Source organism: Hyperolius riggenbachi, chromosome 5, assembly GCF_040937935.1.
Source record: "Hyperolius riggenbachi isolate aHypRig1 chromosome 5, aHypRig1.pri, whole genome shotgun sequence".
Taxonomy (NCBI): domain Eukaryota; kingdom Metazoa; phylum Chordata; class Amphibia; order Anura; family Hyperoliidae; genus Hyperolius; species Hyperolius riggenbachi.
The window spans coordinates 133,320,245-133,347,735 of record NC_090650.1 but is presented as its reverse complement, the minus strand read 5'-3'; the positions used below and the strand labels follow the sequence as shown (position 1 = coordinate 133,347,735).

At 42.7% G+C, this 27,491-nt stretch overlaps 2 protein-coding genes across 3 annotated transcripts in view; one reads left to right on the top strand and one right to left on the bottom strand.

The window, feature by feature from the left end:
- Nucleotides 1–9,067: 9,067 nt before the first annotated feature.
- ASTE1 (asteroid homolog 1) lies at nt 9,068–20,865 on the bottom strand. Its single transcript, XM_068236268.1, has 5 exons — nt 20,759–20,865; nt 15,714–17,047; nt 15,149–15,359; nt 13,207–13,393; nt 9,068–10,457 (listed from the first exon to the last, which is right to left on the bottom strand). Exons 2-5 carry the CDS (start codon nt 17,022–17,024, stop codon nt 10,157–10,159), a joined length of 2,010 nt encoding a protein of 669 aa, XP_068092369.1. The 5' UTR covers nt 17,025–17,047; nt 20,759–20,865; the 3' UTR covers nt 9,068–10,156.
- Nucleotides 20,866–20,948: 83 nt separating this feature from the next.
- NEK11 (NIMA related kinase 11) overlaps nt 20,949–27,491 on the top strand; it is a 386,870-nt gene continuing 380,327 nt past the window's right edge. For both annotated transcript variants that reach the window (XR_011020552.1, XM_068234487.1), the window contains exon 1: nt 20,949–21,052. The gene's annotated coding sequence lies outside the window, so the exon portion shown is untranslated. The remainder of the gene's footprint in view (nt 21,053–27,491) is intronic.

The following is a 27,491-nucleotide window of genomic DNA, read 5'->3' as shown; positions in this document are numbered from 1 at the left end:
CAAAAGACTAGCCGCGGAGAACAACCGCGGCAGCCGTCACAGGGGGCTTCTGCTGCTCCATGTTCCCATGGTATTGTTCGTGGCTGGGGGGAGGCAGAATGGATACACTTTTAAACAATTTAAAAATACAACAACGATCTAAACTTTCAAACAATTTAAAAATACAACCATCTAAACTTTCAAACAATTTAAAAATACAACCATCTATCATTTTCAAAAAATGTAAAAAATGGGCAAAAAAACTTGCCCTCCGTAAAACATTCTTGGCAAATGCTTTCGACTTGGTTTGTCTTCCGCTGGTTCAAGGGTCCATCTGACCACAGATGCCTGGTCTGCAAAGCCCGGTCAGGGCAGCTACAGCATGGGTCTCAGCAGGCTCCCACTTCGGGCCGGAATCCAACCTTCATTCCCCGCGGTGACAATGGCAGACTTGCCCTCCATAACGGATTCCCGTTAAAGGATTTAAAGTTAATTCATTTCAAATACACATAAACAAAAAAAGTAGCGCTCCAGATCTCACAAGAGTTCACAATTAGACCAATTCAATCTCCAGTCCGTGTCAGTCAAAGTCCCTTTAAACTTAACACTCTGGATCATCCAGGTCTCCGTGCATCCGCTCCATTAAAGATCAACACGATATATAGATAAGAGAAAAAAAGAGCATATAGTGTAATTCCATTTAGGCTCTCGGCATTACCACCACCACTTCTATATTCCAAAAGACCGTGAATTCTAGTTTTAATACACCACTGGTGAGCACCTTGACACACCCCCTCCGTGTCCGCACTCACCCAATGGGCCTCCTTGGATCTCCGGAGGTAAGATTTAAAGCCAATGGGGGTCAATGAACTGTATCAGCAATCCATATATCACTCTTCAACCGAGTTACTGTGGGACTGAGAGAGCTCAATAGTGTAAAACCATTTATTAAAAGTTTTTTTAAAAACCAGATTGCACTCACATTTAGGAGACTTGTTAACAGCGTTTTATACAGTGTTGGGTCCCCGGGTGACCACTCCGCTGATCATTGCCTCAAACCTCCGTATCCTGAGTAGCTTCCCTGGTACTTCCGTGTTGGCCAGCAGCGTCCGACGTAGCTCCGCCCTACGCGTTTCGTCAGCGTTCTGACTCATCAGGGGCTGACGTCAGACGCTCTGCCGGCATTTTTATCCCTTGGCCTCTTGCGAACAAACTTTATTGTACATTCAAACATGCGGACAGAAAGCCTCCTGCGCATGTCTATCTCTCCCTATTACTCTCTCAGCCAAAATCCTCCCTCCCCTACCCACTACGCTCTCATGTCAAGCGTCAAAAAGACGCGCATTAACCTCTCCCTCTAGGGCAAGTTACGTCCAGGAATCGAGCCGCTGCGTTCCAATTAGAAGTGCAGCGCTGCGTTCCACCCACTCTACAGCTTTCCGCACTATAGTTTTCAGCCATCATCAAGCGGAGTGAACATTCACAAATACAACTAATACAACATATCACTACATCCCCCCTAATACATCCACTAGTGTTAATCATTCCTAATAAAACAATTTATATCAAATTCTACATTGAGACCTCTAGGGACTAAAGTATCTAAATTAAAAATCCACATTCCTTCTTTTTTAGAAATCTCTCTCGTTTTGTTAAAACCCCTCCAGGAGCCCCTTAATTTTTCCACTCCACAAAAAAACATCTGACTTGGATCACACTGATGTTTCAATTTAAAGTGCATAGACAAACTGTGTTGCTCAAAACCCTTTTTGATATTATTTATGTGTTCTCCAACTCTTTCCTTCAGTGATCTGGTGGTGCGGCCCACATATTGTAGGCCGCAACTACACCATATGACATACACCACCCCCACCGATGCACATGTAATAAACTGCCTAATCTTATACTCTCTCCCATTCGATTCTGATTGAATACTTACCTTTCTCCCTCCGTTCGATTCTCTACAACCCTTACAACTTCTACAAGGGAAAAAACCAGGGGTCTGCCACCCCACAAGCTCTTTTTGTGCAGGGGGAGCCACGCAGCTGGGTGCAATTAGATTTTTTAGATTAGGGGCCCTTCTGTAAACAAAGGTAGGTCTTTCTGGGAGAACATTCTTCAAAACATGGTCACTCTGGAGAATATTCCAATGTCTATGGAGAATCTGTTCCACTTTTCTATATTGGGCAGAGAACTCAGAGATAAAAGCAAAAGGCTTTTTTTCTTCCATATTATTTTTCCTCTCACCATAGATTAATTCTTTACGGTCCACTTTTGCTATCTCCAGCTGAAGACTATCCAACCAGTCCTTCTCATATCCCTTTTCAACAAATCTATTTTTAATAATGTCTGACTGTTCAAAAAAACTGACACTGTCAGAACAATTCCTCAAAACACGCATAAATTGTCCCTTTGGGACCCCTTTTAACCACTGTGGATGATGGCAACTTTGTGTATCTATAAAACCGTTCCGATCCGTCGGCTTGAAAAAACATTTCGTCTTGAAGCCCGTCTGGTCCCTAAAGATGTCCAGGTCCAAAAAGTGAATATGAGATTGACTGCATTCAGCCGTCAGCTGGATATTTGGTCTAATCTGATTAATCTCCTCTATAAATGCGTGAAAACTCACCTCATCTCCAGCCCAAAAGATCAGCAGGTCATCTATATACCTCCGCCAAAGTTTTATCTTTTCCCCTCCTAACCTGATAACTTCCTCCTCCCACCGAGCCATGTATATATTCGCCAGGCTAGGGGCGAAGGACGACCCCATAGCACATCCAAAGATCTGTTTGAAATAGTCTCCCTTGTGCCAGAAATAATTGTTTGTTAGAGCGAATTCCAACAACTCCATCAGAAATCTGATAAACGCTGTCGGAAGATCGCTCTGATTTTCCAGCAATGACGTAACCACCTCTACGCCCTCCTCATGCGGGATATTCGTATAGAGGGAGCCCACGTCAGCCGTCGCCATCAAGATCTCTCCCTCTATATTCAAATTCTCAAGGATCTGTACTGTATGTTTTGTATCCATCAAGATTCTCGGGAGGGTCTTTATCATAGGCTGTAGGAAGGAGTCTATATATTGTCCCAGTCGGTGCATAATGGATCCCACCTCATTCAGGATTGGACGTCCCGGAGGTTCCACCAGGCTCTTATGTATCTTTGGGAGTTGGTAGATCACAGGGACCCTAGGAGCAGAGGGGACCAAGTAACTCACCGTGGGCCGATCAACCAGACCACTTAGCAGACCCTCATCTAATTTCAGAGCCAATTCACGTTTAATTTTAATTGTAGGATCCCCCCTTAATCTTTAATAAGTTTGTTCATCTTGCACCAACCTATCTAATTCCTTAAAGTACTGGTCCTTTCTCAGTACCACCCCCCCCCCCCCCCCCCCCCCCCCTCTTTATCAGCAGCACGGATTACCAAATCTTTCTCTTTGATCAAACTTTCAATAGACTCCTTCTCCTGCTGAAATTTCCTTGATTCAACTTCCCTCAGATCCTCCAATACCCTCTCCTTAAAGATATCCACAGCATTAAGATTTGAGGAATCCTGAGGATTAAAAACTGAAGCATTTCTAAATTTGGAGATATGGTTCACTCTGCTCAAATACACAGCAGGGCCTCGAAAGTCCGCCTCCTGTATTGTTATTTTTGGTCACTACCTCGGGGCGGGCGTGCATGCCTGCCTGCTGCCCTCCTTGGATGTGTAGTGGTAGCTGTTGCTCAGGCTCCACACCGGATTCCATCCCTCATTCCCCGGCCATTACCCGGGGTCACAAATGGCAGACTTGCCCGCCTCCATATGATTCTCGTGAAAGGAATGTGGTGTCATCTTTGCCCGCCATAACTGGTTCTCGTTAAAGGATTTAAAGTACATTCATTTCAAATACACAGCAGGGCCTCGAAAGTCCTCCTCCCAGGGCCGGGCCGAGGCATAGGCTGGAGAGGCTCCAGCCTCAGGGCGCAGTGTAGGAGGGGGCGCAGAATTCATTCAGCTGTCATTCCTAATTGTGTTTAAAGCAGAAAGAAATAAGAAAAGGGGATACATGGCAGTGACTGCAAGTCAGATAACTAGAGATTAAGGTGTTGGGGAGGTTGGGGGCCCTGGGGCACCTCTTAGTCTAATAGCAATCAGAGTGACGGCTGGGGTGGGAGGGGCGCACTTTGGTGTCTCAGCCTTGGGTGCTGGAGGACCTTGTCCCGGCTCTGCCTCCTCCTGTATTGTTATTTTTGGTCACTACCTCGGGGAGGGCGGGCGTGCATGCCTGCCCGCTGCCCTCCTTGGATGTGTAGTGGTAGCCGTTGCTCAGGCTTCACACCGGATTCAAACACCTCATTCCCCGGCCATTACCCGGGGTCACAATGGCAGACTTGCCCGCCTCCACAGGATTCTCATTGTAGCGGTACTGAACAAGTACACAGCAAGTAGAAAATGTAATTTAAAAACAAAACGTAAGCTTTTTAACAATGCCATGGAAAGTTGAGAAGGAAGTCACACATTACCTGACATCACTGAGTGAGGAAGAGCAATCTCCACATGTTGCGCAGTAGTCCAGCATGGCCGTCACTACACAAACAGTTGTTTGCGGTGCGTTACAAAGTGAGTTTGGTGCGTCAGTGTGAAGCAGTACTCTAATTACACTCCCTGATTGATGTATACACATGCAAGATGTTTGAAAGCACGTTAGGCCTGCAATTTAGCATTCAATGTGATTTCTGCCCTTAAAACGCTGCTTTGCGTCACATCCAGATTTTTCCTCGGGACTTTTGGCGTGTATCCCACTCCGCCATGCCCCCTCCAGGTGTTAGACCCCTTGAAACATCTTTTCCATCACTTTTGTGGCCAGCATAATTTTTCTATTTTTCAAAGTTCGCCTCCCCATTGAAGTCTATTGCGGTTCGCAAACTTTTCCGCGAACCGAACCTTCTGCGGAAGTTCGCGAACCCGGTCCGCGAACCGAAAATCGGAGGTTCGCGACATCTCTACAGGAGACAAGAGTCTTGTCTATATTTCATAGCTGTATTTGATTATTTTTGCCCTTATAAGAGTTACTATATGAAAACTATATTGTTTGATTGGTAGTGACCTGATGAACATTTTCATATTTGTTTAAGGGGGCTTACCTAAGCCACAGCCCCATTATTCCACTTCTCAGTAAGGGAATGTCACACACTACTCATGTCTGGTATTACTGTGGTCCATATTCTTTGGGGATTGTGAATTTGCTATTATTTGTGTGCAATGAATGGGGCCTGATATAAAGGAATGTCATATGGTTGGGATTTAAGGTTCCCTCAAATTAAGGGAACTTCCCAAACTCCAGCCCAGGGTCTGCCCCTGATTTCCGCCCTCAGAACAGAGGTGTATAAAAGAAACCATTGCATTTTCAGCTAAAGTCCTTCCTTTTTTGTAACATCACGTAAGCCTGGAGCCAGCAAGAGAACCATGAGGCTGGCCTCTATTTTGACTGAACTTTTCATTTTGCTTGGTTTCCACACAAAGGTCATCTTTCTTCCAAAACTTTAAAGGGAAACTGAAGTCTATGGAGGCTGCCATGTTTATTTTCTTTTAAACAATACCAGTTGCCTGGCAGCCCTGCTGGTCTGTTTGGCTGCAGAAGTGTCTAAATAACACCAGAAACAAGCATGCAGCTAATCTGTCAGATCTGACAATAATGTCAGAAACACCTGATCTGGTGCATGCTTGTTTAGGGTCTATGGCTAAAAGTATTAGAGGCAGAGGGTCAGCAGGGCTGCCAGGCAACTGGTATTGCTTAAAAGGAAATAAATATGGCAGCCTCCAAATACATCTCTCTTCAGTTGCCCACATGCACCTGGCATCCTTGTGGTGCACGCCGAGTGCACTTCCGCTTCCACCCGGACTTCCATTTTCCACCACTGCCTTGATGTCAGACCTCTGCCCCGCATAAGCGCCAAACAAGATGCCTGTTAACAGGCAGTGCAGGCTGTTAAGATCGGCTGAATATTTTACCCAAAAGAGAAAGAACAATGGCTCCAGCCTCAATACTCAGCGCCCTGTAAGACGCTGAGTACACATTTGGATTGCGCAACCTCTGCCGGAAATGATGTCACAGGCCTGGATGCCAGGCTGCCTCTATGCTAGGCCAACTGAGGGGCAGATGAAGAACAAACCAGGTCCCCGTAGAGCAAATGGGCATCCAGTACTGGGAACCTTGAGGCAACTTCTGACACCTGGCAAATATCCGCACCTAGATCCACCGCCACAGCTTCCCGCTGGCCAGGTTAGTCAGAGGCCCCACTACTCACTATTTAACACTCCTAGAAGTGTAGGTGCAGGTTCTACTGCATCCTTCCCTAAAAGGGACAGGAAGAACACTGAGGTCTGCATGTGGGAAAGAGCATTTTAACTTTTGCTGTGCTTCCTGTACCTTTCATGTGGTAGGAGTCTGTCACCAATACCACGTGCCTAGCTAGTGGTGATGGTAATAGGCCAATTGAAGCAGTTTAGTGACTTATGTGTTTCACTGCTCACTGCTGTGCAAGGTCCTTGGTGTGTGAGGCAGAAGATCAGTGCAATACATAGGTGAATAGACTACTGAAATGGGAACCATGCGTATTTCTGTCAGGTTGTTCAGTGGTGTAGTGGATAGCACTTTCTTCTAGAAATTATATTAAATAGTCAGGAAGCATATTCAACTGGCCAACTGCCAAGCTGCATGCAGATGAGATTTATAAGCATTTCATTGACCAGCTCTATCCAATTCTTGCTGCCAAAAAAACATTTTCCATTTGGCAGAATGTCAGACAGCTTAGAAAAATGCTGTAAAGTACACATTTTATATACAGGGTGGGCCATTTTTATGGTTACACCTTAATAAAATGGGAATGGTTGGTGATATTAACTTCCTGTTTGTGGCACATTAGTATATGTGAGGGGGGGAAACTTTTCAAGATGGGTGGTGACCATGGTGGCCATTTTGAAGTTGGCCATTTTGAATCCAACTTTTGTTTTTTCAATAGGAAGAGGGTTATGTGACACATCAAACTTATTAGGAATTTCACAAGAAAAAACCATATGCAGATGAAGTCTGTTAAACAAGGTGTGTATGAGGATCTGCAGATCTCATAGACTATGAATGCATTTTGCAGGAACGGATCTTTTGCAGATAATGATCTTTTGAATGTGTACGGGCATCTTTGTGTAGAGCATCCTGCAAAGATTTTTATCTGATGGGGAGTTCAGCTCAATAGAATAGACTGTGTAGGTGTGGCTCTCATACTACATGGAAGGGGGTAAAATTGGTCTGATATCTTTCATTTATCTTTCAAGTGTATACACACCATAAGATAGATAAGTCTAAAGGGGTCAGAACGGGAGACCTTGGGTGCCATTTAACTGGCCCACAACGACCAATCCACTTTCCAGGAAACTGTTCATCTAGGAATGCTCGGACCTGACACCCATAATGTGGTGGTGCACCATCTTGCTGGTAAAACTCAGGCAACATGCCAGCTTCAGTGCATAAAGAGGGAAACACTTAATCATGTAGCAATTTCGCATATCCAGTGGCCTTGAGGTTTCCATTAATGAAGAATGACCCCACTATCTTTGCACCCCGTATACCACACCATACCATCAAATTTTTTTGTTCCAACAGTCTTGGAGGGATCTATCCAATGTGGGTTAGAGTCAGACCAATAGCGGTGGTTTTGTTTGTTAACTTCACAATCAGGAAGGGGTCATGCAGCTACCTATACTATAGGGGTAGGTGTCATCTGCTCACCTATTCTAAGGGGTGGGCATCTAGTTACCTATGCTTAAGGGGGGAGGATTCATCTGGACACCTATTTTAGTGGAGGGTCATCTAAATCGAAGGGGGGGGGGGGCTAGTGTGTGTGTGTGTGTGTGTGTGTGTGTGTGTGTGTGTGTGTGTGTGTGTGTGTGTGTGTGTGTGTGTGTGTGTGTGTGTGTGTGTGTGTGTGTGTGTGTGTGTGTGTGTGTGTGTGTGTGAGAGAGATAGTGGGCCTAGGGCGGTAAAAATTACAAATCCGGCCCTGATTGTAACTATCAGAAGCAACATTTTGAAAACGAATGGCTCGTGGCAGGCCACTTGTACCAGAAGAGACAGCACAACTCTGTCCAGAAGTGGAAGAACATCACCATAGCAGAACACAGAGACCTACTCCACAGCTGGTTAGACTTCTACTTATTACCGAACGAGTCTTAGTGAATTTTAGCCATGTTTTTCAGTAAATTAAATTAAAAAGTGTAAAAATCTTAATTTGGAAATAAAGTCTTAAATACAGAATGTGGTATTTTACTGACCTATTATTTTTTTCCCTAGCAAGGTCTTCGTTAACTGAAGCCTATGCAAGTTGCTTTGTGAATTGTATGGGCACGGAGTTCACATGGGTTGCTTTGTGACTTGTATGGGTACCGAGTTCACATGTATTGTACAATGCAACTCGCTTAATGTGAACGCAACCAAAGGAAAAGCCTAGTTTCATTATTCAAAGGGCATTTCAATTAATCAAAAAGTCACCTATGTACTTAGAAGGTGCATTTAGACGTCACTTTACTGCTACAGTAAACACTGTGAATTAATAACATCACAGAAAGTCTGTAACATTGATAAACAGACTTTCTTGTTCTTTAGGGAGCTTTCTCCATAAACAGCAATAAAATTAGCCCTTTTCTAGTTCTTAGATTTACCAGTCAAACCAGCAGTTGGAACTAAGGCCTGGTGCACACCAGAGGAGTTTTTCTGAGCGTTTTGAGTTTTTAAATCTGCTGCTAATGTTATCCTATGTGTCTGTGCACACTGGAGCAATGAGGTTTTGTAAAAAAAAAAAAACCATAGCATTACATTGGGAAGAGCTTTTGAAACCTCTAGCGTTTGGGTGCTAGAGGTTTCAAAAGCTCTTCCCAATGTAATGCTATGGGGTTTTTTACAAAACCTCATTGCTCCAGTGTGCATAGACACATAGGATAACATTAGCAGCAGATTTAAAAACTCAAAACGCTCAGAAAAACTCCTCTGGTGTGCACCAGGCCTCAGAAAGAACCTAATATATAAAACACAATGAAACAAATTGCCAATCCATACATTGTTTTAATATACATCAAAATCTTAAAGTGAAATTCCACTCTTTTTGAGAACTAAAAAAATCCTTTAAGTTCAGCGCTACATATCCTAGAATAAATGGCACACATTTCAAATTTCTTACATTGTACTGTATAAATTAATTAAAACACAACTGCTCACCACTAATAGTAACAGACAGTGTGATCTTTATGCAGGTGTGGAAAATAAGCACCAATTCTGTGCAGCTAATTACTCATGCACAAAGTGGAAAATACCTGAGCTGTGTGAACTGAAAACGAGTGCAACACATGTTACAGGCTCCAGACTAGAAAAGCAATGCTGTTTGGGCTTGCAGGCAGCTTTGGGAACTCATAGCTGCCTGCACACTGAAATGAAGACTTCATTTTGAATACATTAGTGTATGGCGTATATAGTATATAAATATATAATTTACCGCTTTTTTGACAAAAGTAGAATTTCATGTTAATACAGTAGTATATAAACCTAGAGTTAGTAAAAATAAGAGTTGTGGTTACAGATAAATTCTAGAGCCACACCTGCTAATAAAATGTTTCATTTCAAAGTAGTTGGAAAACATATCAGTGCTGTATGTGCACAACTGAGCCTGAGAGGTTGGGTTTAAATTTACCAAATACATTGAACTACAATGAAGCAAGATGAAAAGCTCTTATGGGCCCATTTATAAAGGTGGCAATTAGCTGTAAACACATCCACTTTTATCCTTAACTGCCCCTTTTTTATTTCATAGCCAATTTTCAGAACAATCCATAGTTGACATATTTACAAAGTGCCAATTAGCCCAATCACCACTTTGTAGACCATCAAATAATGAGGCCATAGTCAAGAATGGAATCCAGTGGTGTTTTTTCAAACCCTCTGATTACCACTTTTGCCACAGATTGACACTGTTTAAAGTAGCAGTAAGTGGCCACAATCAAAGTCAATGGGCTGTTCACTGCTACTTATTCTACTGAGAAGTAATGGCAGCTTGCAATCCATTACTTTTAAAGATCTGCTTTATGAAAGCATTAAGGTTAAAATTACCCTGGAGATTGCACTCTCTGAGTAACAAATGTTTTATGGTCAGTCTTCTAGTAGCAGACCAGCAAATCGATTGCTTGTCTCACACTGCGGCTGATTCTCTACCACACTTGGTAATTTTACTTTGACTGACGTTTTGCTTGCTTTAGCTTTTTTTTTAGGTTTGCTGGGTGTTGATTTAGTCTTGCTTTGGAAGCACTCTGGAGGGACAGCAGACTTTATGGCACCAATGCAGTCCTGATATAACTTCTCCAGCGGGGGACACGGCTTGAAAAGTTCTTCTACAGCTGCTGAAGTCTTCAGCTTCTGAACCAAGTGATATACCAAAGAACCGTTGTACATTCTGGACCGTAGGAGACAAAGATATGCATAATCACAATGTGCTGTATATAAAATTTCAGTCTTAAAGCAGTAGGATCAGCCATACTATTGCCAGGGAAAAAAAAACACATATATAAGTAGATAAATACTTGATCTACTTACATAACACATGTATTATACTGTCCACGTTTTGATTTCAGTGAATGTTATATAGTAAATGCTGAGAATTCTGTTAGTGGTGGGGGCCATGTATTTTGCCCACAGTTAAGGCTAACTCGTGATGTCATTTCTGCCCTTTACTTTTTTCTTGTCTCCTCCAATCGCTGAGTCGCCTCAGCCTTGCTTGTAAACACAAGTGAGTAGGGGATTGGGTTTCAGATAAGCAGCTGGCAGGGAAATAAAGGAAAGAGGAGGAATACATTATAGATAAAGAGAACCCCCAGCATGCAATTCTTTGGCACCGACTACTAAAGGCCCAGTGCTTCTTAAGTATGTGATAACTCCAAATCATAACAGCAGAAAAAGTTTTGACAGTTTTTAATGCAGGATTAGCATCTTTATCACTTAATACACTTAGACCAGTTGCTGTTGAAATTTGATTTTTTTATGGTGACGATACCGCTTTAAAGGAAAGCTTCAGGATTTGTCACTAATTATACCAGTTAATGAAATTCATTATTCAATACTGATTTTCACTTTCCTGTTACATAGCTTGTAAGACTGCTGAAAACAGCATTTTTTCTATTGAAAAAACACAAAGTAAATTTAACTTGTAGAGTATTTTTACACCACCTGTTCATGACAAGTAGCGAGTCCCAGACATCGCACAGTCATTCCAGTGTCTTGAAAGATTACTTTATTGTTCTTAGAGCAGCTGACCAAATAATTTGTTTATTTATCGTATGTACTCAAATATAAACCAATCCGAGTATAAACCAAGATAATTTTTCCTTCAGACACCAGGAAAGTGTATGAGTATAAACCTAGGGTAGAAACCCAGGCCGCTACTTCTAACATTCCTGTGTCGCTTCTCTGGTGGTCTAGTGGTTCCACCTCCCTCCAGCATATAGTATTCTCTGGTGTCTAGTGGTCCTCTCTTCCCCATACAGCGTCCCTGGTGTCTAGAGGTCCTCTTTCCCTCTCCTGTACAGTTCCCTGGTGTGTAATAGTATTCCCTCCCTTATATAGTTCCCAGTGTCTAGTGGTCCTCCCTTCCACCATACCTAGCATCTAGTGGTCCCCTCCCTTCCCCTAACAAGGTACCAGGTGCCTAGTGATCCTCCCTCCTTTGCAGGGTGTATTGGCAGCTGAGGTGGTGGGAAAGCATCTTACCTAATTCACGGTGGGACATGCTGCACACAACTAATCTTTGTCTCCCCTCATGTCAGATTTGGCCTCTAGAGTTTAGTCAGAAAACACTAAAGGACAAATTCTATGCAAGGGAAGACAAGGAGGAATCGGATGCAGCATGTCTGGCCCCAGATCGGGTATGATGCTTCTCCTCCAACTTTGCTGCCAATTCAGTCTGCAAGATGATGCTGGGAGCGTGGATGGCTACTAGATACTATGTTTACATGTATTTTCAATTTTACAGTTTTTCGCGATAGTGGTCTTTCGCCTCCTGGACGTAGAAGCTACGACCAGGAGGCCATGTGCGCTCCCGCGGCCGATCGCGCGCGTGCTAAAGTGCCCGATCACTGATTCCTCTCCCCCGCAGAAAAAGCGACAGCTTCTCTCGGAAGCCTAGCTTTTTCTGCCTCCTACGTTCCCCCTACGTACCTCTAAGCGTACGTTACACTTGGAGTGACGTCATGTAAACAAACCTAAGGTTGCCATCTTGTGGCCAAAAAGTAAAACTACATCTACATTAAAAAGAAATAAACATATTTACATTATAAAAATTACTATTTACATCCCACCCTCCCAAAATTACCCAAATAATTGTTTAATAAAAAAAACATTACAATTAAAAAAAAAAAAAAAAACACAAATATTTACTTAGGGGTCTAATTTTTTTAAATATCTATGTAAAGATGAAATATATAAGCTTGTAAATAGTTATGGATGCAAAGTGGAAAAAATGCACTTTTATTTCCAAATAAAATATTGTCGCAATACATTGTGATAGGGACATAATTTAAACGGTTTAATAACCGGGACAAATGGGCAAATACAATACGTGGGTTTTAATTGTGGAGGCATGTATTATTTTAAAACTATAATGGCCGAAAACTGAGAAATAATGAATTATTTCTGTTTTTTTTTCTTTTTCTTACTGTTAAAATGCATTTACAGTAAGGTAGCTCTTAGCAAAGTGTACCACCCAAAGAAAGCCTAATTGGTGGCGGAAAAAACAGTTCATTGTGATAAGTAGTGATAAAGTTATAGGCTAATGAATGGCAGGTGAACATTACTCGGATGCATAAAGTGAAAACGACTGAGGGCTGAAGTGGTTAAAGGAACGCGTGTTGCTATGTAAGCAGCACGTGTAACTAGGGAAGACACGCTACAATGCAAGACTGAGTGTGCAGCTTTGAATTTAGCTCGCTCATGGAGCTTGGTTGCTATAGCAGTGCAGCTTCAAGAATCAGCTCCAACATTATCCAGAGCCTTCCCTCTAAATAGGTATGCATCTAACCTGGAGTGAGTTTCCTCACTACAGGTTTGCTTTATTTAAACACATTAAGTAGTACGACAAATTCATTTCTAATTTTTAAGGATGTGTTATTTTAGTTATTAGTAATTTTAATGATCGGCGTGGTGCTTCTGACCTGGTAACATCTGGCTCTGGCAGAGGTGTGCAGAGAAGCTGATTGAAGAACAGCAGCATCTGGAAGCAGCACTGCAACTGGCACATTATATGCAGATCCTCTGAACTCAACTTCCTGTTCTGTGCACCTTCTGACTTTATCCTCTCCATCTGTTCACACACTGACTGGATGTCATCTGCCTGGAACTCTGAAACATCACAAATACATTTATAAAAGACATGCAGGAACTGGTTTACAAAATGTTCCTAAAAACAGTTTTCTGGGTTATTACTTACAAAAATACAACTACGATAAGGTACTATCTCAATTAAACTTTAATGAGCACTTGTCAATCAGTGCAGAGAGATCAGTAAGTGGTGCAAAAGGTTTGAAAAGTGGTGGCGAAATATCGGTAAGAGGTGCCGGCTTTGGGAAGTGTTCAGTTAGTGGTGGCTATCGGTAAGCTGCACCAGGTTCAGGAAGTGTTCAGCAAGGGGCAGAGAGGGACTGCAAAGCGGCACCAGCTTTGCCAATAGTTTTGACGCAAGGTTCGGCGAATTAATGGTAAGTGGTGCCGGCTTCAGGAATAGTTGGAGGGTTAAAGTTAGGCTTGTTGGTAGTAAGGTTAGTGTTAGGCATAGCAGCAGGATGGTTAATGTAGGGTAGGGGGTGGGTGGAGAAGGAGGCTGAGAAGCTGATTGCAAAAGAACCGTAGCAACTAAATAATAATAATATAGCTATTTTAATGAGCTTATATGATCTACTAGTTTGTCTCGTAAATGTTAGGGCAGTTTTATAGAAAGATATTGATTTTTGCTTAAAATACTGATTAAAGTAATTTTATTTTACTCACTCAATGATATCAAATATCTACACTAGTGCAGAAGGTAAAGAGAAATTGGACATGGAGGGAAAGCACTGGTATTTACAAGTTATTTTACCCCATAGCAGGTTCACAGTGAATTCTGTAACATCTCATTTGATTTGATGTCAAATCACATGAAACTGTCACATGTTTTGTGTGGGATGTAAGTTCTGCTGTTGCACAGAATAAATGAGTACGTTTATGCAATACTGATTTGAGAGTCAGTGTGTTTCTTCCTGAGGTGTGAAAGGGGCTGAATTGGGCACCCGTGTGCCAAAGTGTAAATGAGAGGTTTTTAGGCCTCTATAAAACCACAAGGTCTTAATGTGCCCATACAGCTACCCATTTTGCAATGATCGACCATCTGATTCAATAATTTTATATAATTGGATGAAAATCTGTGCCACAACAAGCATGTCTGATCAATAAGTCCACCAAAATCGGTCGAATGCTTCAACTGGACATGCTGGAAAGATCTCAGTTGAAAGTCCTTAAACGTGTGCTCGGCGGTAGCTGTGTTCAATATTGTGAACACCAAAATAAAAAAAATACATCAGACCCCTGGCTGCTGACCCTCTTTCCCGTGCAGTGTAAAGTCTGCCCTGTCCCGCTGGTGCGACTCCTGGCCTCTTCTATGGTCACCCCCTACACGCGAGAGGAGACAGTTACACTTGTGTGTGTGTGTGGGTGTGGGGGGGATTCAGGCAGGTGGCGGGGCTAGACCAATTTAGAAATCGCAACCTCTGCAATCAGATTCGATCAGAGAGAGATCTGTTTCATGTTCATTCTGCCCATATATCACCAGATATGAGCAGCTTAAATCCACCCTAGCAGGTGGGAGAAAAGGACAGGAGGTGGTTACATTTTAAATTTAGGAGCAGCAGGGAGCTAGGTGATGGAGAAAGGGCACAGGCTACTTGCTTGGCACTCTTCCGGGTGTTTTTTCCAGTTAGAAAATTATCACCCCCATTTATCTGTATGAGCCAGAAATTCCCATCTACTGAGCTTTTATAATGATCTATAAAAGGACTATCTAGGATACGGTATGCATACAACACTCATGTGTAAGAGGACTCAAAGAAAAATTCATATACATACCTGGCCTGTTCAGATTTTTGTCAATCTCTCCATAAACGATTTCCATGACGACAGCTTTACAATGATACAGTTTTACTTTAGGGTCAGCGTGTCTGATCCAATAGCAAACTGCAACCACAGTTAGCTGATGAGCAGGTGGGACAGACTCCAGTTCAGCCATTGTCACTTCAGAAGCCCTTAGAAGTAGCTCTAAGCGTGTGGACAAGGGTGCCTAAAAGGAAAAACAAAAAACGGGCAAAATCACCACCTGCACTTAAGCTAGCATATATAGATTTTTGTCAGAAACATCTGATCTGCATGCTTGTTCAGGGTCTATGGCAAAACGTATTAGAGGCAGGAGTTTTTTTTTATTTTTCCAATTATGATTTCTGCTACAGGGGGTGCAGAGCAGTCATTTTTAAATGTAGCATATGCAGTGATCAATGATCATCAGCTGAAATGTTCTAAAGTGTAGTCATAAATATTAGTCATTGTAACTGAGTCATCCATGTGACATGGTCCTAAAAGGGCAGACCGCAAAGAATGAGACTTCCCTAAAATACATATAACAGCACCTATGTCTTACCTCAGGTAGATGTTGAAGTGTAACATCCTTGGGGCATTCTTCATAAGCACAGCCTACCTCAAGGTTTGATTTTCTCAGAGTAGTATCCAGTCTATCATACTCTTCAACAACTATCTGCTTACATAAACTGGTTTCATGCTGCCTTGTCTGTGATTTCTGGCACGCCCTCAGGAGAAGTGCATACATAGCTTTACGTATAGGCTGTGCTACACAGTGGGCAGAAGGTTTTCTGAAGTCCTCTACCTGAGCATGAAGAAATACTCTTCTCAGAACTAAAGCATCACTCAGCAATGGAGACAGTCTACCTTTTGCTAAAGCAACCTGCACCCAACTTGGCAAGTTTAGCTGCACTGCAGTGGGAGAGACATACAAACCTCCCTGAAAAAAATGCTCAAGATTGACTGTGTCATAAAGGTTGTATTCTTCCATGGCGGAATATAGGAGCTGTCTGACCGACTCACGATCTTTTAACTTGAGATACCCTAGCACATTTTCCATGGCTTCTTCCACGTCCAAAAACCCAGACAACCAAATGAATAGACCTTCAATCCGAGTCTGTTTCCGGCCACCGTGATTGTTTCCTACTGGCAAGTGGATCTTACTAAAAAAGGTCTCTAAAGCCGACAGGCTGATGTAGTCATTACCAGTGAGAACTGCAAAAAGTGGCAGCAAGGATTTGCTCATGTTGTTAAAATGGCTGCAAAGTCTCTGTGCTAAGAAACACCGTGCTGGTATGTAACATTCGTGACTTTCTTTAGTGGTGCCAATATTTTTCCACTGAAAACCATTATGGGGACAGTAGCCCGCTTTCAGGTCAAAGATACAAAAGTCACTGTCAAAAGTCAGCACTGGGCAGTTCCACAGATTGGCTAACGCAACTATTTCACGGTCAGCCTCTGAGAAGCATTGGACAAAAGGCACGTTCAGCTCTGTCAAAGCCTGCATACATACATCCCTAATGAGGAGTGGAATCACTATGCCTCCTCTGCCAGTAGACAGGCTATGCGCCATCTTGATTTTCTCTTTGAGACGCTGCTTTTGAGTTGCAAGTTTCTTGTTGGATATATCACAACCCCCATCAAATACAACATACGGCTGTATGTTGCACACAGTTAAAGTTTCAAAAAATTTATTAAGAATGTGAGTAAATGAGTTGTAGTCTCCTCCATGAACAAGGTCCAAACCGGAATCAAAGTACAATTTGTAGTACAAATTGTTGCCGTCAATAATTAATCTTGAGTTTCTCATCTGCACATCTTGGAAGAAGCTTCTATTAGAGCTTACATAACTCATTAAACCCTGAATTCCCATTATGACAAAGTTGGTGGGGAGATCTGTAAGAAAGAATAATGCACAACGTTACCATAGCTCATCTTCAGTCCTTGGAAAGACATCCGTGACAGCATGCACTTTTTTTTCTATCTTCACAGCTGAAAAAGTAGTCCCAAGCAGTGCTTCAAATATATTGCAGCACTGACTCTACTAATTTAAAGAGATCTGAAAATATATGGTAGGTATAGAAATGTGTCACACCCTTCAGAATTTTCTAATTTTGTTGCTTTGCAACCTGAAATGAAAACACATAAAATATTTTTTTCCAACTGTATTTATCAGGAAAAAAATAAAATAAAATAAAACAAAATCTCTGAGATGAATAAAGAAAAGCGATGAGCATTACGAATCCGAACACTATTCCAAATTTTTCGGAAAAGAACACAAATTTCAAGCACAGCCTCCTAGACGCCGCCTCCGTGTGCTGCCCTCCATGGTGCGTTCCAGCTCTCAATACTTCCTCCTTCACAGCCGGAAGAAGGAAGTAGTTGAAGAGCTGGAACGCACTGTGGAGGGCAGCCCCCTGCCGAGGTCCACTGTGCTTTAAATTCGTGTTCTGTTCTGAATCAATTGGAACAGCAATTGGATTCCTAACACTCATTCCAAATAAATAATTACTTGTCTCCTAAAAATACTTGTATTCTCCTCTCCTAAAAACACTTGTATTCTATTATCTATAACTAAGAGATCTCAGGAATAAAGTTGTCAACAGGCACAAGGAGGTAAGGAGAATGAAACAAAAAAAATTCAAAGGCTTTATTCATCCGTAGGAGACAGTAAAGTCTTTAAAGGGAACCTTAATTGTAGTAAACAAAAATGGTTTTACTTACCTTCCCTCTGAGGCCGCCCTGTGCCCGCACTGTCACTAAGTGTCCCTCCAGTCCTAAACACAGCAATCCTCTTCCGGGCGGCTGACTGGTGAGTCAACAGACCACTGCTTAAGTGCGGCTGTGCGCCTCCTGATCACGCTCCCGTGCATGGGAGCGTTCTGCGCATGCGCAGTAGAGATTTTTTTGTACTGTGCATGCGCAGAGTGCTCCCGTGCACAGGAGCGTGATCAGGAGGCGCGTGGATCAGGGCCGCTCATGAAAAGGAATATAGGGAGCTGTGGGGAACCAGAGGAACATTCAGTGACGGCGTGGGCACAGGGCGGCTGCAGGGGGCTGGTAGAAGCCCCAGGGAAGTTAAAGGAAGCATACAGCAAAATGTGCTGCCCCATGATATACTTACCCGGAGCATCTCCGCTCCCAGCCGCCAGCCCGGGATCCCTGCCGGTGCAGAGGCCGGCCTCCTCTACTGCACTTGCACCAGTGCCACTGTCAATTAGATCCACATTGTCCGCAGCGTATGACAGAGGCGCTTCACACAGGCGCAGTAAGGACGACCTCGAGGTCAGTCTCTGCATCGGTGGGGACCCCGGGCTGGCGGGTGCAAGCTGATATGTTGCATGGGACATGTCGACTGCAAGGGCCTGGAGGAAGCCCCGGGTACGTATATCATGTGGCAGCACAATTTGCTTTATGTTTCATTTAAACTTTTTTTTTTTTTTAAGGTTCACTTTAATGAACCAGAACTTTGATTAGGGTTCAAAGTTTTTCTCACAACTGTATTTGCATTTCTATTATTTTACTCTCCTAGCCCAACTTATCGTCAGTTGTAACCATTTTTCTATTTTTGGATAGAATATGATATATACTCCAAATTTCAGCGATTTTATATGAATTGTACTTGTTTATCCACTGTTTGAATAAACATCTACACTTAGATCGTTCTATTCCCTTATTTATTGCATACTGTCCCCATCCATGAGGATATTTTGGATGCAAAGGGAGGAGAGCTTTTTCTGCTGCCTTGAAGACACTGGATGGAAGATTTACTTCAGATACCAACACACATGCATGATTTACAACCTTATAATATCTGTTTGATGCCACCGATTGGGAGCCCTGTTAATCAAGGACAGCCAGCACTTCAATTTGGAGTATACATTAAGGCTACTTACACACCAGGACGTTGCGTTTAGGGGAAGTTATAGGGCACATAACGTGCCCCTAACGCAACGCCTGGTGGTGTTGGAGCAGGACACTACCAAGAGTCGCGTTACAATCAGCTCTTGGTGCGCCTGCTCTGTCGGAGGCGCTGCGGAGACCACGTGAGCGGAGCTCTCCAATCGCCAATCAGCGTCCGCTCCAAAGAGTAAACACTGCAAGTGCAGTGAATGCCAAGTAGCCATGTGCCTGGCTACGTAGCGGCCTCTCCCCGCCTCCTCCCCGCCCCTTAAATAAAAAAAACCCGTACTGAGCATGTGCAAACAGTCTAACGCGGCTTAGCCGCGTATAAAGTACTGCATGCAGTACGTTGTCTTGACGTGAAGCGTTACTGTGTAACGCAACGTGGGCACTGTGAACAGTCCAATGATTTTTCATTGCTGTGCGGTGGGGGTGCGTTACAGGCTGCTCTAACGTGCGCCTGTAACGTCCCACTGTGAAAGCAGCCTTAGGGCTGGAACCCACTAGAGCAATTTTGTGAGCGTTTAGGGAGCGATTCAAAATGCTAGAGATTTCCCTAAATGCTCAGCAAATGTTAATGGATGGGCCAAATTCCACTGGAGCGATTGCGATTACCAAAATTGAAATGCAGGACATGCAGCATTTTTAGCGTTTAGCATTAGCGGTTAGCATTTCTGCAATGTAAAGTATATAAATGCTGGCGTAATCGCTTGTCAAAACCTGCACAGAGCGATTTTGCTAGTGTTTTTAAATTAATGTACACTTAATGCACATTTAAATTAATTGAAAGGACCAATCAGAATTAAAACCGCTAATCGCTACACAATCGCTGGTAAAACGCTTACACTTTTTAAAATCGCTACCAAAATCGCTCATGAAATAGCTTACAAAACACTAGCGATTACGATTTGTAGTGAGTTCCAGGCAGGGGCGTAGCAATAGGGGGTGCAGCGGTAGCGACCGCATCGGGGCCCTTGGGCCAGAGGGGCCCCGAAGGGCCCACCCTCAACTACAGTATTAGCTCTCTATTGGTCCTGTGATCATAATAATCACTTCTATAGATACTTTGAATAGTAGTAATCATTAATAAACTGTTCCCCATTCCCTTCTTGCACCTCTGACACTGTAGATGACCTTGGCAGGTTTTGGTGCGCCATATCAATTGTTATGTATAGAGTGCTTGGGGGGCCCCATTGTAAAACTTGCATCGGGGCCCACAGCTCCTTAGCTACGCCACTGGTTCCAGGCCAATTGTGGACATTTGGGACTTGTCTTATTTTGCGGCTGCTGCTTTTTTTATGTTTATGTGTTCTTTAGACTGTGGCGCTGATTCATACCATCTTGTTCCAGATAGAATATCATACCAATCACATAAAGCACGTTTGTATATAGTACTGTATATACTCTTCCTACAGATCAGACTGCTATTCAGCCACTTCTAAACATCATAATCCCAGACTAACGCCACACGCTCTGACCATGAGAAGCCATGAGTTTGTGCTTTGTTAAAATAAAACACATAACAATGATAGTTAAAGTACACTTTATAATCGAAGAAGCAGTGAAATCAATAGATGGTGTGCAGCAACAACGCAACAGTAGCTGGAGAGTGCAGATCAGGCAAGCAGTCTGATCGCTGTCAAAAAGACCCACGAAGTATGTACGTTAGGTACAATATGAACGCTACAATCTAATTATACTTACTCAGTTTTTATTTATCTCTGACGTGACATTTTCCTAAGACCCGGAAACATGAAATGCTCGACATGCTAAAAAATCATGGTCAGCATAAACAGACGCGCGCTTTGATGACGACATTATTGGCGAGAGGCATCTATAGCTGTCCTGGTTAGAGCCTTGCTAATTCTGACGTTCAGTTTCCATGGCTACCAAAGTAAACAAAGAGCTGCGACAGCGGGAGATAGAAGAGCGTGGGGGAACCGTGTCCGACACACCGGAGTTAAAAATAGAATTTGGAACACTGAAGACTTCAGTGAGGTAATAAAGGCATTTGTAAAACTGTTGGTTATACAGTTATATTACTATACAAGTTATACTACTGTATGCATACCTTCTTACTTAGAACAGTGTAAAACTACAATGGGAACCAGTGTTCCTATATAACAGTCAGAAAATAATTTCAAAATATGAATAAAATATTTAAAAGAAATATTAATAAAAAATACTGATGTGGACAGCATGATAAGATGGTGTTGTACATAAATTACTTTTGTGGATTATGGTATTTCGTATAGGGCCAGTGCAAGCTGTACAGCTGTGCTATTTAACGTATACTTTTGGGAAACTTAATAAACATAAAACATCTAAATAATTTTTAAAGTAATGGGTTTTTTAATTACCATATTTGCTAGTGAATATCACTGTAAATGTTACAGGCAAATGGCAAAATCCAGATATTTTATATAATGCCTGAAATCGGGTCAGGCAAAGTACAAAATGCTTAGTATTATGCACTTTATCGAAGCATTTTATGGAATGCCTGAAGGCGAGCCAGTATAGAATAAGAAAATGTTACAGCCTGTTTTGGATAGATGAATACAAAAGTTTATTAACTGTTTCAATGGAAAACACAAGGAACTCACAAGACAAGTTGTTACTAGGTCTAGTACTGTACGTATCCATGGTTATCTCATGTCACATGTCAGTTCAGGTACACTTTGATCATTTCCAGTCCTATGTCAAACTATGTTGGAATATGGCTTTTCCTCTATAAGTCCAATGTAAGACATATGGCCTCAATTCACTAAGATCATGCTGGAGATAATAAGGCAAGAGATAACTTACCTCCACACAGTGAGAGAGTTATTTTATCTCTTCATTCCTTAAGTTACCTCTTCTGTAGTTAATCTACCTCCTCTGTAGTTAATTTCACACACAGTTAATAAACAGCCTGTCTAACTCTGGGGTTATTTTAAGGATTGAAGAGTTAACTTAAAGACAGAAGAGTTCACTTTAGGTTTGCCTGAGGTAAAATTTTTCCAGAATACTACATGCCTTATCACCATGGTGATAACTCTAGAAGAGTTATTAAAGACAGGAGATAAGCTTAGTGAATTGAGGCCATAGTCCGACATAAGAAAAATGTCTGCCACTAGATGGCGGTGTTGCTGGATAATATTTGGCACACTGTCATCCTCTTCAGATCAAAGTATGACACTCAGGTCCCACTGGCTCCAACACCTACTGCTGTGCCACTCAGTATAAATATTACACCTTTAACCTCTCCAGCAGCATGCAGGACTTTGTAGTAACAAAATTATGCTAACATGCCTGTAAGAGGGTGGAGCCGGAGCTATAGCACACATGCTGACACTGGCCCTGGCCACTGATGCCCTGCCACCTCCTTGCTTTAGTGCAAGGAGGAAATCACCCTACAGATTGCCGCCACTACTGCATATCCTGATCACCCCCCCAGCACACTGGAAAAAATGAAGTGATTGGGGGGACGTGAGTAATTATAAAAAAGGGATTGGAAAGAATTAAACTTCCAAATCCATGCTCTCCTTAGTGGGAGTGGCTTTTCTGTGGAGGTGGTCTTCTTTCTGTGTGTGACCGCTTAATTGCATGCAATCTAGCTTTATGGGCTACACATCAGTGGACACATACAGTCATGGCCGAGATTGTTGGCACCCCAATCAAGTTTTTCTCTCATGTTTTGCTATACACATGTTTATTCCCTTTGTGTGTGTTGGAACAAAACAAAAAAAAGGGAGGGGAAAAAAGCAAATTGGACATAATGTCACACAAAATTCCAAAATGGGCTGGACAAAATTATTGGCACCCTTTCAAAATTGTGGATAAATAAGATTGTTTCAAGCATGTGATGCTCCTTTAAACTCACTTGGGTCAAGTAACAGGTGTGAGCAATTTAAAAATGACACCTGCGCAATTTAAAAATGACACCTGAAAGCAGTTATAAAGGAGAGAAGTTCACTTAGTGTTTGCATTGTGTGTCTGTGTGTGGCAGACTAAGCATGGACAACAGAAAGAGGAGAAGAGAACTGTCTGAGGACTTGAACCAAAATTGTCGAAAAATATCAACAATCTCAGGGTTACATGTCCATCTCCAGAGATCTAGATTGGCCTTTGTCCACAGTGCGCAAAATTATCAAGAAGTTTGCAACCCATGGCACTGTAGCTATTCTCCCTGGGCGTGAATGAAAGAGAAAAATTGATGAAAGGTTGCAATGCAGGATAGTCGGGATGGTGGATAAGCAGCCACAAACATGTTCCAAAGAAATTCAAGCTATCCCGCAGGCTCATGAACTACCTGTTGACATTTAAATGAAATGAAATGCTATAGCAGGAGACCCAGGAGGACCCCACTGCTGACACATAGACATAAAAATTCAAGACTACAGTTTGCCAAAATGTACTTGAGTAAGCAAAAATCTTTCTGGGAAAATGTCTTGTGGACAGATGAGACCAAGATAGAGCTTTTTGGTAAAGCACATCATTCTACTGTTTACCGAAAACGGAATGAGGCCTACAAAGAAAAGAACACAATACCTACAGTGAAATATGGTGGAGGTTCAATGATGTTTTGGGGTTGTTTTGCTGCCTCTGGCACTGGGTGCCTTGAATTTGTGCAAGGCATCATGAAATATGAGGATTACCAAAGGATTTTGGTTTGCACTGTAGAGCCCAGTGTCAGAAAGCTGGGTTTGCGTCCGAGATCTTGGGTCTTCCAGCAGGACAATGACCCCAAACATACATCAAAAGGCACCCAGAAATGGATGGCAACAAGGCACTGGAGAGTTCTGTAGCAATGAGTCCAGGGCTAAATCCCATTAAACACCTTAGGAGAGATCTTAAAATTGTTGTTGGGTAAAGATGCTCTTCCAAAAGAGAGACCTGAGCAGTTTGCAAAGGAAGAGTTGTCCAGAATTCTAGTGAGAGGTTTAAAGGGAAGGTTCAGGGACGCTGTGAAAAAAATAAAAATCCAAATCCACTTACCTGGGGCTTCCTCCAGCCCGTGGCAGGCAGGAGGTGCCCTCGTCGCGGCTCCGCAGGCTCCCGGTCTCCTCCGGTGGCGCGCCCGACCTGGCCAGGCCGGCTGTCGTGTCGGGCTCTTCTGCGCTCCAATGTGCGGCTCACTGGTGCGCGCTGACGTCATCGGACGTCCTCCGGGCTGTACTGCGCAGGCTCAGAACTACTGAGCCTGCGCAGAACAGCCCGGAGGACGTCCGATGACGTCAGCGCGCACCAGTGAGCCGCACATTGGAGCGCAGAAGAGCCCGACCTAGCAGCCGGCCTGGCTAGGTCGGGCGCGCCACCGGAGGAGACCGGGAGCCTGCGGAGCCGCGACGAGGGCACCTCCTGCCTGCCACGGGCTGGAGGAAGCCCCAGGTAAGTGGATTTGGATTTTTGTTTTTTTCACAGCGTCCCTGAACCTTCCCTTTAAGAAGCTTATTGATGGTTATAGGAAGTGACTGATTTTAGTTAATTTTGTGCAGTTAAATATTGAGTTTTTGATTTTGAAAGGGTGCCAATAATTTAGTCCAGCCCATTTTTGGAGTTTTGTGTGACATTATGTCCACTTTGCTTTTTTTTCTCTCTTTTTTTTGTTTTGTTCCAATACACACAAATGGAATAAACAGTTGTATAGCAAAACATGTTACTGCAATACTTTTCTGTGAGAAATACTTGATTTTCTGGAAAAATTCTGGGGTGCCAACAATTTCAGCAATGACTTTACCTTTGCTGTAGTCGTCTCCACCTTTGTGGAGAATTAAATTTGGCGAGTTTGTGTTTTGTGCACCTGGAGATGCACAGGGTTCTCTTTCTTTACTGATTTTGTGCCCTTGTGGGGCATAGTAGTAAGCACGTTAGTGGAAGCGCCCAAAATAGATATTCTTATATATAATAAAATTGAAGGAGGTCTCTTACCTCCAAAGAAGACTCACATAGATGGAAGTAGGAGTCTTTTCTTATAAAAAAAAAAGTTACACTTGTGGAGCATGTCCACCCAACTGCCCAAGATCCATTTTTTAAATTTGTTTTATTGAAAAAACAAAAATATAAATATACAACAGTGATCATCAAACCATTTTTATGGGTGTTTATAGTGTTACACCTGGGTGCATTTATTTTCTGTGGGGAACATGACCTCTAATTACAGCTCATTAGTCTAATCTGTACAGATATTCACCAGGCATGCTGTTCCTCTTTATGTCATGGTTCTTCCTCCCTCTTGGTTTACTACATACTGCATGTCCACCCAGTCATATATGATTTTGCCCAGGAGACTGGAAGAATATTTGATGTGTATCATAAACACATATTGTTGATTCATGTGTTTTGCCTCTATTGGATGCATTTCTGTGTATATTTTTTATGGTTAGTATTGGTATGGTGGGGTGAGATGTATCATACTGCTTTCTATTGTAATGACTGTTGTTTTTTATCTCCTCTGAATGGTTGCATTAAGGTTCCCACAAATTATACAATTATTTCCCCCAATCTTATAATTTCAGTGTAATATCTAATATGAGGGACTACCTAAAATATCCATTAAAATGGTATTCACTCAGTTTAGCATTCTACTACATAGATTTGGTAGGATTGGAGAAAAAAAAAGATTGTATCATTAGTGGGCACCATAAGTTTGATGTCATTTTCTACCATTATTTGGGCTCTTGGTGGCAAAGTCTGGGAAAATCCCTTCTTTGTTTCCTAACGGCTAACACAACCCCCAGCAGATGACTTTGGTCTTCTGACTTTTTTTTTTCCATTTTAGGATTCACACGATCAGTTGTTTGACTGTCTGAGTGGACAGTATTTAGTTGCAACCTTTCAGGCGTTGTTAGACTGCTATTATTGTGCTTAGCACCTTCATTTTAGTTACAGTGGTTTTCTCGCATTGAAACTAACAGCAAGTCCTTGAACTTTGTTATTCTTTTCTTTTCCTTTTTCTTTACTTTCTTCTTGTTTTGGTCATCATGTGTCCTAAACCCTCTAGGTCTACAGACACAAACTACCACAATTTCTTGGAATAGAAACACTGAATGTTAATGACCTAAACGCTCCAAAATAGCGGTCTTATACTCTTGGCATTTTGCATGAGCAGAAAGTGCAAGTTAGGGTTGTGCAGGAAACTCACTTTCACCCAAAACATATCCCCAATTTTGGTGATAATAACTTCACTCAGGTTTTTAGATGCCGCAGGCACTGCTAAGAGAACCAAGGGAAACTATTATTTTGCTCAAATCTCTGCATTTAAAGTATCAGACTCTTTAGCAGATCCTGACGGAAGATATATCTTTGTTATGGGGAGAGGCAGGACTTTTACCTTGGCTAATATTTATGCCCCTAATCATGGTCAGCCTTCATTTCTTGCATCTGTTTTAGGTAAACTCATGGATTTCCAATCTGGCATCTTAGTGGTGGGTGGAGATTTGAACATCCCCCTTAATCCACTCCTTGGGCCTGAAGCACCAACTAGTAGTTCTAAGACACAGCTATCCGGGGTTGGTCGTTGTCACAGGAGCCCTAGTGGCTGACCGCACTTAGCCTTCTAAACGGTACCAGCGCACGGATCGTGCAAACTCTGGTCGCAGTCAATGCGCAGGAACCGTTAAGAATTAGCCGCAGACAACTCAGAAGGGAGCCTGTGAGACACGGGTAATTACAACGTCACCCACTGGTTCAGAGTAAACTGCCACCACCGCGGTTACCATGGGACCGTGGAGCCCACTAACTGACTGACTAGTCCTGCGAATAAAACGGTTAAACACACGGTATTCTGTCTAGCCAACAACAAACAAACAGTAGCGTATCTTCAGAGACCCGGGATCAGTTCTGTGTGTGCTGATAAGCAGGGTAGCGGACAGTGAATGACTTGGAGAAAGTCGTTTATTCACGCAATATAAATAATTAATATATACAGACAATTATTAAAATCACAATTATTAAGACAGTAATAGCCAGTATAAAAAATAAAAGAAGGGAGAAAAATACTTAGTTCCTGGAAAGATGTCCTTTTTGTGGGAAAAACAGAGTTCTGGGTTTCAATCAGAGTTCAGAGTTCAGAGTTCAGACCAGGTGGATGCCAGCATATCCTCAAGCTGGCACCTGATGAGTTCAAGATGTTTTCAGGGTGGAGGACCCTGAGTTTGGCTCCTCTGCCATTCTTATGCCCCTGATTCAGTAGGAGGAAGTGAGGGCGGGCCCACACCCCCCCTTAGAACATGAGATGAGTCCTCCCCTTGTCCTGGGGGCCAGAAATCATGCCTTAACCATATATGGGCTCTATCTCACAGAACCGTACAGGTCAGGGCAGATTTATTAATATTTTCAGGTCTGCCTCGATGTACCCAGCAGCCTGATACCAAACATGAGGGGTGGGACCCTTGTGGTATCAGCAGGGCACTTCCGAACTGCCTAACTGGCAGTCTTTCCCTCAGGATGGTCTGAA